The 13,177-nt window shown below is 34.2% G+C and overlaps 1 protein-coding gene across 6 annotated transcripts in view; it reads left to right on the top strand.

Annotated features, from left to right (window-relative positions):
- Window positions 1-7,029, top strand: part of Vps13 (Vacuolar protein sorting 13) — a 38,137-nt gene extending 31,108 nt beyond the window's left edge. For 4 of the 6 annotated variants that reach the window (XM_053748267.2, XM_053748264.2, XM_053748265.2 and 1 more), the window contains 5 exons: window positions 1,678-1,767; window positions 2,027-2,196; window positions 4,152-4,278; window positions 4,639-4,764; window positions 5,316-7,029. In XM_053748267.2, coding sequence (XP_053604242.1) covers window positions 1,678-1,767; window positions 2,027-2,196; window positions 4,152-4,278; window positions 4,639-4,764; window positions 5,316-5,522 — 720 coding nt within the window. In that variant the 3' untranslated portion in view covers window positions 5,523-7,029. Of the gene's footprint in view, window positions 1-1,677; window positions 1,768-2,026; window positions 2,197-2,929; window positions 3,100-4,151; window positions 4,279-4,638; window positions 4,765-5,315 lie in introns of those variants that run through there. The other 2 variants (XM_053748263.2, XM_053748268.2) reach the window with 2 other exon arrangements.
- Window positions 7,030-13,177: the final 6,148 nt, after the last annotated feature.

The raw sequence follows: 13,177 nt of genomic DNA, 5'->3' as shown, positions 1-13,177 counted from the left end.
CTGACTAGCAGCTTCTCAAACCATTCTTTAAAAACCTCAAAGTTCATTTCCTCATGGTAATCACTTGTAGTTTTAGAGACGAATGCGAAGAGGCAGTCAGGAATAAAACATTGAGAAGCTGATCCCGCGTGACATAATAAGTCGGGCTCCTTTTCCCGTTGCAACTTTTGAAGTGGAGGCCTCAAATATCGTACGAATCCGCGGCCGCGAGTAATCGTACGAAAGTACGAAAATCGTAGTGTTCTAGTAGGATTTTTCGTTTGTCCGATTTTTTAAATCTAAAGCCAATCGATTTCAAATCCTTTGAAAAAGGCGATTTACCGCCTAAAAATAAGTCTGCATCTTTTAACGATCTCATTAGCTTTTTCCGTGTAGGATATTCTTTTCTCGAATAATATCCATAAATGTGGTTGCGAATTGCAGCGGCATCAAAATTATCAACGCCAACAATTTTCTTGTCCCTCTTTCTTTTTTTCGGTGTACGTAAAGTCTTCTAAACCTGATGGTCCGTATTTCAGAATTTGAGTTACTGTCCTCTTTCTTATTCCCAATGCTTGCTTCTGCAACGCGTTCTCTCGGTTGTGTCAATGATAAAAGAGGCCCATCCTTAACTGATTTTCGTTCGAAAAAATTATACAATTTCACTACTAGTTCGCGAGATTAACTGTTTAGCGTTTTTCCCCTTTTCGACATGGTAAAATTGTAGTGCTGTTCTTGATTACTAATCGTTAAGCAATCGGAGTCATACCAAAAACGCACAGTCACTTCGCACAACGACAAAAGACTGCGTCATGTAATGGCGACATGACATGTTGTCATCGACAGGCACTGGTGTGTCAGCAACTATCCCACCTAAATTATACTAACATCAATGATTTTTAAGTAAGATGATAGTTAAGTAGTTAAATAAAATATAATTATGTTTTATTATAATCACAACGTGGTTATTAATTTATGGTGATATTTCTTCACAAGTAATAATTGCATTCGATTATTAGAGTAACATCCCTAATGTTTAAAAAGAAAAAGGATTAACTTACGCAACATTGTAACGACGTTCTGTTTTTTTAGATCAGAAATTGTTTATTATGTTTAGAATTGTTTATTAGTAAAAGAAAATCGTAAAATTACTCTTATCGGTCATTATTACAATAAATACTTAATCGTAATTGAAAAAAGTTAAGCAATTCGCACTTCTAACAAAACAAAAAAATATTTTATGCCCGCCGTTACAAGGTTACGTTGTTGAAATTTAAGGAATTGTCAAATGTTACCTTTTAAAATGACTCAACTTTAGTTTGTAGCTTGTGAGAAATAATTATTTAATATAAAAATTGACGTGAAAAAGTGCCTGTGAAGGTCTAATTTCTGAATAAATGTTTTAATTTTTTATCCTTATTCTTATAAATTATAAAACACGACATCACGTCTGTTTATCTGTTCACAGTAAACTCAAAAACGACTGCACAGATTTTTATTCGGTTTTCACTAATAAATAGAATTTGTATTAGAATAAATCTAGTCTATTGACTGATAACTCTTAGCTCGCATAAGGTACGAATAAATCGTCTTATCGACTGTGTTCGAATTCGAACACCGGTGTCAGATTTTATTAAAATCGCCTAAGGTTTTTTTTGTTTTCAACACTTTATTCTCAAAGATGTATATTTTGTGTAGGAATACCAAAAGACACGTCGTGATAACATGAACAAACCACCGGCAAATCTGCAGGAAGGTCTCGCTCGAAGTGGGAAGGGACTTGTTATGGTAAGCATTTTCACCAATAAATAAAGTATTGAAATTGATTCTCAAAGTCTGATTATTGTTTGATTATATAGAAATTGTAAACATGCTCGTTTGTCCATTATGATTGATGTACATTACATTTCTGCCTGAAAAATTCGCAATCGTTTATTAGATCTTGGTTTTACATAAAGACTGTTCAACATTACTATTGATAAAATACGCCAAATAATATTGTACAAAATCATTCGCTACTTAACCCACTGGACTTCCCCCGCCATAGGGCGTAGTGGACGGCGTGACTGGCGTGTTCACGAAGCCCATAGAGGGCGCCCGGGAGCAGGGCGTGGAAGGGTTCTTCAAGGGGCTGGGCCGGGGCGCCGTGGGGCTGGTGGCGCGCCCCACCGCGGGCGTCGTCGACTTCGCGGCCGGATCTTTCGACGCTGTTAAGAGGTCAATCTTGATGATGAAAAAATTACACATGCTCTCTGTTCGCTTCCTTGTTATAGATTCTGCTACTAACTTCACGTGCTTTATCCGATACGGTTTCTCTAAATTCCGTTTATTATAATGCTTTCATTTCTAGTATTATAATTTCAGCCTTTTTTGTTTAATATTCGGATATTTGTGTATATTACTTTTACAAATTAATAAACTGACGATAATTAAAAGATGTAATGACAAAACAAAAGTTGATAAACAGTTCTTTTGAAAAAATGCTCACGTTGTGTTTTTGTTATCGAATGATTATAAGCATAAAATACTAGTTTTTCTGCCGATATAAAATGAAGTTGTAATTAATCGATATGTCTTAGTTACGACATGTAAGTGATTACAAATAATCCACTGTTGTTAATTCGATTAGTGATCCAACGATAACGGGCATTGTTGCTTCACCCGTTTCTTTACATTGTTTTTAAAAAAGATTTACCTACATATAAACATGTTAACTAATTTAAGCTTGAGTAATAAAATATTTTTGCCTATAAGATATTTCTGTATATAAGATCTTTCTGTATTAAAACGACAGATATAATAAACGTTTGAAGAATGGTAGAAGAATGTTAAAATTTACATAAAATTATTTTTACCACGATAAAATACAGTGTACAGAAAAGTGGCGGATGGAGCTAATTTCCAAACATTTGCTACATAGAAATGATAATTGTTAATAGTGTTTATACAGGGGGTAGTGGACGGAGTAAGCGGCGTAGTAATGCGCCCGCTACAGGGTGCGTACGCGAGCGGCGCTTTCGGATTCGTCAAGGGGCTCGGCCGCGGCACCATAGGGCTCTTCGTAAGGCCCGTCGGCGGGGTATTCGACTTCACCTCAGGATTACTTACCACTATTAAAAGGTGCAAGATTTGTTTAACTGAAACTGTTTGAAATTAGTTTCGCTGTAGCTTGTTTTGTAATTTAATTATAAGCTTGAGAATTTGTAGACCTAGAAATGAAGTCAGTACCTTATTACTTTTTTAACAAACGTTAGATTTAGGGACATTTGAATTCATTTTTGATAAAAATTATGTATAGTTACTTATATTTGTATGGACTATTACTAATTTATTTGTATGACTACTTGTATGAATATTTGTATAAATGTTAATGACATAAAATCTATTGTGGCGATAAAAGTATATTACATTATGAGTTCTAACTCATAATGTAATATATACCCGTTAACCCTTCGTCGTTCTTCTATCTACGCACTGTTACTTATAATGAATGTAGATGCAAATTAGTAAATAACGATATCGACACTGTACAAAAGCATTTATCTAACGAAGGTGACAAAACTATTACGTGATTAAATCCGCCATTAAATAGAACCAGAATCTGGCAATAAGAAATATAAAAAAATATATTTGAAGATGCGAATAACAACGTCATTTTGTTACCAAATATTCGAATATTAACTTAAAAGGCTGAATAGTGAGTTTTACTTTAGTTTTAGTGTAGCTACATTCGAATAGCTATTCGAATATAATATAAGATATTATTATTATGTATGTTATAGTACGTGGCTTAGTTACAACACAATTAAGGTGAGTAAATAACATAATGATATTTTTTATTTATGGTAATATTATCTGTTTAGCACATATACTGATATCATGGATTATTTATGATTCTTATAATTTCACACTATTGAAGCTATTGTCAGCATTATACATTATCGGAAATAATGCAATGTTGTCAAGCCTGATTTTCATTATGTAACTATTCCCAGGAAAATAATCATCTTGGTTGAAATCCGTTACTTTCTTGCCTCTATCTACAATGTACTATTGTTTCCACTTCAACATCCATCCACCCCAAACTTCTTCATATATGTAGGTAAGTGTCGTTGGTTATATCGTTGCTCAGTTGTATAAACGTATATGTGACGTAGTTTATAATATGACAGAGCGGCGGATCTATCAGAAGAGGTGACCAAGCGCCGCGCGCCGCGGTACCTGCCCCCAGACAGCGGCATCCGGCCGTACTCCCGGCTGCATGCGGAGGGATACAAGATGCTCTCCGAACTTGAGAAGGTATTACACTGTTTTACATTGCCAGTAGCATGATTCAGAGTTGAGAAATAATAAACCTTACTTGTCTTGTAACACAACACATCTACATAATATGTACAAAATGCAAAGAAAAGAATGTATTTTTTTGCCATTGCAATACCAAATATAATGGTAAGGATTGGTTGATAAAAACCCAGTATTGCCAGCTAACGGACAATGAGCCCTCATTTTATTTCTTCACTTTCTGGACAGACTGTAATACCATTCATTTTTATTTCTTGAATTTTTGTTCATGATTTTTTGTGTCTAATAAGTCAAATGAAACTGTTAAGTGAAGAAGTCCTTCCTATAATAAGTTTCTACATACAGGCTGATTTCTAGGGCAAGTTCCTCACGACGGATATGTACGAGGCGCACGTGTGGGTGATCCCCGCTAAGGAAGTGGTCATGTGCACTGATAAACGGCTCATGTATTTAGAGAAGAACAACGTTTTCGGCGGCTGGCAGGTAACATTTAATACAATAAGCCTTTTATATTATTAATTTGTAAACTAAAATAGGAACATCGGTTCCTATTTTAGTTTATAAATTAATCGTCGTGTTACACAGAAAAAAGTATGTTAATTAAATTATTGTTTTTCTTATAAGTTGAATCTTTTATAGCCACTGTCGAAGGCTAAGCCCCATATGCTTAATGATGTTATTTACTCACATTGCAAAGAGAATTCATTACATTATGTATGCGAAAGTTGTATTACGTATCTATACTATCCTCCACTGGCTCTACACTAACTAGATAGTAAATAATTCATGAAATATCTTGTGAAAACATTTGAAAATGAACTTTTATGGTGTCATTTCATATACATTGCATTTGTAGAAACACGTCGTCTAGTCTAGATGATGTTTATTATGCTATAAAATATCTTATTTCGTTTCGCTTGTCGTGTTGTCCGTTGGTTTGTGTTTAAAAAGTTTTCGAAATCGACGAATACCTTTTTTAAGGTTATTCGTCTCTGTATTGACAAGGTTGTAATATTTCAAAAATCCATTACCAGATCGTGTGGGGATACTTGTGGACCGAAATTCCTGATGTGCCTACGGCTGCCAACAAAGGCGTGTATGTGCCTACTGCTAAAAAGAAGGTATTAGGAATGTTCTCGAGCGCGGGGTCAGGAAAGGTCATATTCGTGTACGACGAGCAGCAAAAGAAGTACCTTGTGGCGCAGTGCGAGCGCCTGATGCGCGCGGCCAGGACTCGTTGACATGAGAGCGTAGAAAGAATGACGCCAGCCGAATGGTTGGGAGAGTTCTTTCTACTTATATTCAATTCCCGCATTGCGTTGCTTTCTTTGGCATATCATTTTAATATGCACCATTTGAGCCTCAGAGGCTTTCGCTGAAATTTGTGCTATGCTTTAAAAGTGGACGATATATATATTTTTTTTACAAATACGTGTGCTTATTTCGTAATATACTTGTTTTGTGAAAATGGAGTTTCTAGTGCATTATGGAAGTAATATTTCAAACTTTTAAGATGGAGCTTCGATGACAAGTAAAGGCGTGTGAAATCGATTTGATGGATGTTACAGTTTTACGACATTTATAAAAGATGTGTGGGATGGAACTTTGTCAACTGAAAGAATGTTTATATTCATATTGATATTATTATTACTCGAATATATCAAGAGCATGACTGACTGCGGTAAGATACTACTATAATATACACGCGATATTATGCTCGCCAAATGAATTGGACTAGCATCACAAATAACTTACCATAAAACATAATGAAATAGTACATTAGCAGTGAGTGACGCGCTTTATGTATTTGAATTTTTACAATTTACAATGTAGCGGACTATTATAAGCCTTGTAACGAGTATTTACTCTTCAGCCATTTCACATTTATGAAGTACATTACGTTCGTAAGCTGTATTCAGTAGCATTGTCTTCCGTAATTTACAGAGTCTTGGTTGAAAAAAGCTATGTTGATTTTTTTGTGAAATATTTATAGTTATATGATATTTTTATCACCAATGTTAGCAAAACAAGTTGTTGTGTATTTTGATAAGTACACATATTTATATCGATATCTGGATAAATTAAGAATCTTTGTGAGATATCTATTGAATTTACAATATAAATCCAGTTGTTTCTTTGAGGTTTTATTAAATTTATAGTTTATTTAGGCAATAAGTTCAAATCGTATTAAAGTCTGATCGGATTATATTTCGATAATATGAGCATCGATTCACGACATTTTGTGTAACAATTTTCAATACTCGATCTATAAAGTTGATTTAGTACAAATTATTTGACTGTTTATAAATCTTGTAATTTTGAAAACATTACCAAAATTAGTTATATCGTTGATTGAATCAAAGCAATATGTTATAAATTATATGAGGCGTCCAAAAACGAGTGCCTTTCGTACCTACCAATATAGAAGTACCTTTCTTTGTTTTTCCTCAGAAATATTACAAAAATGCTGTTTAAGGGTTTTGGAGACTTTTCTCGTTTTATAATATATTATGTTGCGATGCTTATATTGTATTTTGTGGTTCTGCTTCGGTATGCCGTACAGCCTGCGACCGCTCCATAACTATATGAAAATTGCGTTCACTTTTATACTGCGTTTATTTTGTTAGCATTTGATGTAAATGTTTGTATTATCGTTTGTTGCACAATTTACTAATCAGTTATACCTGCTTAATTTGTTATCAAGCTTGTGTACTATTGTTTTTAAGAAATATATAAAAATATTATACATTACGTAGTTTTACTTAGAAATGTCCCGTATTCATCCCTATACGAGTAAAGTATACACAGTCTGTCAAAGAAGTGAAGAAAATAATTGAGGGAGCTGTCTCCTGTTGTCTGGCAACACTGGGTGTTCATAAACCAATCTTAACTAGTTGTCTCTAGAGTTACAGTTAATAGTTGAATGTTACAATCGAAGATGATGGATTAACAACTGAATGTCAAATTAAAGTCATGCTTTGAAATTTAAATCCAAAAAGTCTTAAGTAACAGACGCAGAGCAAATGGAGACATTAAGACAATTAATAGCAATGAAATATGTAAAATTTGGTCATAAACCGTAAACGTGTCGCAATCAAACTGCGTATAAAGTGTTTTATATTCAAACAGTAAAACGGATTGAAGGACGCCTCACGTCGTCATCCTAATGACGTCTTCACAGACGTTAAAATTTAGGAAACCGTTAAGTTAATCATCTCTAAATAGGCGATGAAATTTCTAGTATGTATTCAAATAGGATTTCATTGCGTGGGCATATTGTAGAGGAGACGTTGTTGGAGAGGAAAAAATATATCTTTGCGACGATATATTGCTCTACGTGACATAACTCAGTTCGTTGAGCGCGCGGGACCCTTTCTAAATCTAGTTGAGACTTTAATTGAAGCAATAAATATTATTTTATCCTATCATTGCAGATTAGCTTCTAAATTTCTAATGCCATAGACGTTAAATTGCCAATATTTCAATAAAAAAAAGAAATCAAAATTAATAAATAAACCCAAACGGGTGTAGATAAATGCTGTGAGTTCGAGTAATACTTTAATATGGAAATACCTAACTGCACTTCACTGGAAAATACAAATCTGGAACAAACTATCCATTTATGGCGCATAATATCCGTATGAAATTTGCATAGTCTAAGAAATAAGCTGAGAGTGTAGTTAGCAAATGGACCAGTCCACAAATGCATTTCCATTATAAAGTAGTAAAGTTATGAACGCAATAGGTATTTGTATTGGAAACTACTTAAGAGATTCCTTACCAGGTCGCACCTTTACTTAATCCCATATTATTTCCAGGCCAAGGGATTTAAAGCAGTGAATATCAGGTGTAACGAATATACTACGTGTTTCTATATAAGTGCTTTTGGAAAAAAATATCAGATAACTTGTTAAATAAAAAAATGAAAATACCTACTTATTAATACAGTTTAAATTAGAGTCTAATGTACCTACCGCCGATTTTAGTATTTAGAGATTTAGTCTTATGAGAAGTAGATTTATTCAGCCAAATAAATTCCGAGAAACTAACGAGGTGTGAGAAATTATGAAAGTTATTATTATCCAAACACATAGAAATAATAAAGTTATTATTATCCAAACACACGTGCGTGTAAAGTGAGGCCTCCGCTGGTTATTGGTCGTAGCAATGCTACGTAGTCGTAGCACGTTGCTACGATACTCGTAGCAAATCGTAACCCCGGCTAGCAAAATGTTCCATTCATTTATGTCTGCAAATAATAGTGTGAGCTCCTACCATGAAACCAACGAAATACTACCTACTACCTACCGATACGACTATTTTTTCTATAATCACTAATAAGTGAAAGTTACGGACATCATAAGTAACCCAAGAAACATTTAATTAGAGTTTATTTTATAAGCTCCATCTATCAGTATCTATAAGTATAAAAAATTAACAATAATATTTACGAAATAAATCAGGGTAATTAAATTGTAGGTCATAAAATTTCAGTGTCGATAACGAATTATCTTTATTTAAAAATTTACCTTTAAGTTCACTAACATGTTTACCTATTAACTAATAGCTTGAAAAATCAGTAATGTGAGTGAATAGTGAGCAAGTATCCATAGTTACAATAGCACTATACTGATATGCAATATGGGCACGATGGGTATAAATGAGCCGGTGACATTTGGCGCCATTTGTGCCGCCTCTGCAGCACTCATAACCCGACACACGCTGTATTTGCTTTTATCTCTTCCGTGAATCTCGAAAAAACAAAAAACAAATGCTGAATGATATGAAATACCTACATATCTCTACCTCCTACGATTGTACGAAGTAAATAGGTAGTTTTGCAACTTTTTATCTGCATGCAGCTACTGTGTTGGTTTGCCTATACCTAAGTATCCAACTCCTTAAAATCATTGTACGGATTTAGTTTCTATGGTACTGAAACCAAGACATGAGATCATTAATTTTTACTCCACTTTGAATCATTATCGTCATGAGATAATTAATTTCTACCTAATAATATTTTTACCACCTATTTCGCAAAGTGCGGCGCTATAACGATCAATAGATAAGGTACCTATCTAAGGTGAGGTAAGCATGTAATACGTAGCTACTTGAGCTAAGTCCATCAAATTAAATTACCTTCTAATAGAGTGAGGCGACCGGCGGCGGTGTCGGGCGCAGATCGCTTCCGCCGCGCTCCAATGCACACACCCTATTAATAGCGACTACCTGTCATCTTATAACCTGTCACCGTACCTGTCATCTCAGGGATCCTCGACAAACTACTAGAAATATCTAACTGCAAGATTGCTTTACGAAATGACATTGGTTAGGAAAACCTTTCTGTCCTTTTAAGTCAAAATAGAACAATTAATTGATGTAATTTTTGTGTGGACATAGTTGAGAATAAGGAGAGTACGTACCATACAATTTGTCGCGATTGGTTTCTCAAAATCAACTGAAGTAAACTCTCTTTAATTTATGCAATCTACACCAACAGTATGTACTTCATGTTACTCTCATCTTTATTGTCTAATAATTGCCTTCTAAGGAAATAATGCATTTAATTTTTTAAACCACATAGTAAGTTGTATATATATACGACACACTGAAGTGTCTTACACTCTAGTTATTATCGAGCCTAGCTAGACTCTGATTTTATTTAATAAACTCAATTTTATGACATTTAATAAAGTAAATTGTAATACATAAAGTAATGAAACGGATCTAAGCTGTTGGATATATATAATTTACAAAGGTTTTTCCAATATAAATCTGAATATTAGTTTTTTTATATGTTTTCGCCGAACTAGGTGGTTTCAACGTACGTTGCTGAATTATCCTTGCGGTAAAAAAAACTAATATATAAACCACGCAATGTATGTTCGTTCGCGTTGGCATCTGTCTGGATTCGGCGATAGTGTGTAGGAGCCATTATGATACAGTTGCGCATACATGTACTCAAACGCATATTAGAAATGACTTGAAATATTTAGGTACATGCATACCTACATACGGTCGTACGTATTGATCCATGTTGCTCCTAAGTCGTAACATTAACGTTTTAGGGCCCCGTGCGGTGACGTTTACGAGGTTATTTGTTATGATTTGTTTGTGAAAGCCAGATTATTACTAATGTCGACGCCAATGCCGACTTCCTCCTAACTCGAAACAACTCTTGAATTATTAGGCCATCTCTAAAAAAATATCAATGTTAGGCTTGTAATATCAATTTACCAGTACGTACTAGGTGGTCCTAACCACTACATGCATATACTTTTGTGGATATCGTACGACATGATAAGGGATATAAAACCTTAGCATCTGAAAGGCAATGATAGTATTTAGAGAGTAGACTTGACGTCAAGCAGGAGGACGGTAAAATTACAGCCATGCCATACTATGAGGAGTCAATCATCTGTTAAGGAGATAAGATGTAATATAAACAACATGTGGGGCTTTACACAGGGAAATATATGTCCTAGTATAGAACAACTCTCCTTTCTTTATTACACTTTATTACATTACAAGAAAGAAGCATAGACCAAGCAATATACATATATGTTCCCTGAAATAAATTTTGGAGCGAACAAGAAATATTTGTTTTTGTTATCTCCTAATCATAGTAAATTTAATAAATAAATAAATATATTAGGACAAATCACACAGATTGAGCTAGCCCCAAAGTAAGTTCGAGATTTGTGTTATGGGATACTAACTCAACGATACTATTTTTATAACAAATACATATATAGATAAACATCCAAGACCCGGGCCAATCAGAAAAAGATCATTTTCCATCTTGACCCGACCGGGGATCGAACCCGGGACCTCTCGGTTCAGAGGCAAGCACTTTACCACTGCGCCACCGAGGTCGTCGAATTTATTATAATAGATAGATGATGAACGCAATTCTGAGATGTTTCCCTGCTCACACGCCTAAGTACTCTTATATGCAATCAAGGAATCAGTGTCAATCCACAATAAACATTTTTAAGAAAATTATATACGGATGTTCCAATATATTATACAATGTAATATATTAACAATTATAATTTTTCCTCGGAAGAGTAGTTACGACTTGAAGAAAAATACGACAAAATAAATAATAAGGTAATATATACATGGATTTTACTTGAAATAAGCAAGGAAACTGCTGAAAAGTATATTTTTCTCGTGAGATTTATACATTTCCAAAACAGGTCTACACTCCAGCCAGCTTTGTGTAGTATTAAATAAACCAAATGTCTCCAGATAGTCAGAGAGAAAATTTGGAATGATGTCTTTCTAGGGGCGGTTTTGACAAATGAAATGATGTTATTTGGTACAATACGGGTCTATCGCGCGTGTGGACCAGGAAAATGATACAGGCTGTCACATACGAGGTGCTTCCAATAAATCAAATATCGGTAACCGTGTTTGTCAGCTGTTACGGAAAACTCATAGTTTGAATTAGCCTGTATTTTGATATAATGCCAAAATATTTGTGATTAATATATTTTCTACTAAATTTGGATGATAATTTTTATTGATTTTAATTTTCGCAAATCTCTCTTGTTTTTATTAAATAATAATACAAAGTTCCCTGCCGCGTCTGTCTATTTATTTGTCTGTCCACGATAAACTCAAAAACGACTGCACAGATTTTCATGCGGTTTTCACCAATACATAGTGTGTTTTCTGAGGAAGGTTAAGGTTTATAATTTATTATGTGTTTACCAGAGCAAAGCCAGGGCGGGCCGCTAGTACCTATATAATAAACAACCACAAACTTTTTTAAATGTGATATTGTCATAAGATTTATTTTTCTCGCTTTCCCCTATAAATACTGTAATAGGATACACATGTAGGTACTGTCGTATTTAAATAATAAATAAATAAATAAAATAAAACTACTAAAATTTTGGAACGACCGCTGCTTACTTTCATAGATAAATGAAGGTAGTCTCGCCAGATCTAATATGAACTGACCAGTCAAGATGTTTAAGAAATATCTTAGTTATTACATAATTAGATAATTTTGAATACCTTAATTATATATGTCAAGCAAGCTAAAATTACCTAATTTTGATCATCTTGACTGCTCATATAAATTTGAAACAATAGCCCATGTAGCGCCCGTGTGCAATCAATACCCTGGCGTCCTTTTCTAGGGGCGGCTTTTGCTCGTCAAAATGTGACGGTTACGAGCACAGATGTAGATTAGTCTCAATGTCTGTGGTTACGAGCGACTTGAAGGTGACTGTACGACGTTACATATATAACATACATCGATGACATAGAGTGAATAATAAATCTGTTTTTAATTACATTCAGCGCAAACATAGGTCAAGTACTTGGCATGCGATCCTTTAAATTGATTGATTTGGGTCTATGACGGCATCTTGCTATCGGGTTACAATTAACCGATTTGTACAAAGTAAGGTGTTATTGTTTTGGATGTACCTAGTTAATTTGTTTTTTATGCTTATCAGAAAATTTTGTTTCTTATTCAATGAGTATATTTATTAGGGGTTTGACGTAGCCGCTTGATGTTAACTAGCTTGCAAGCTGCAAAAATCTAAATCCACTCTTTTTAGGCTTTATTTATTAAAATTAAAATTTCAATAGTACTACTCTTCCAGTAACAAGCAAGGCCTAAACACACAACGTGTTCAATATTTTTTAAACTCTAATAATGTATTCAATCAAGGTATTAATAAAATATAAGGACAGCGAAGTTCAAATGCCAGGGAATGAATTATATGTGTGCGTATTTTTCTTGTTTATTGTATTTTTTTTGTCAATGTTATATTATTAATATTTCAATTACAGCGGTGATAGGTAACGCGATACTTCCATTGCGAGTTAATGTTTTTTCGAGAAGGAAATTCCATTTCGAGAATTTTCCTTTATC

The sequence above is a fragment of the Plodia interpunctella genome, chromosome 7 (assembly GCF_027563975.2).
Source record: "Plodia interpunctella isolate USDA-ARS_2022_Savannah chromosome 7, ilPloInte3.2, whole genome shotgun sequence".
Taxonomy (NCBI): Eukaryota; Metazoa; Arthropoda; class Insecta; order Lepidoptera; family Pyralidae; genus Plodia; species Plodia interpunctella.
The sequence above is the reverse complement of the archived record's forward strand: the minus strand, read 5'-3'. Positions and strand labels throughout refer to the sequence as shown.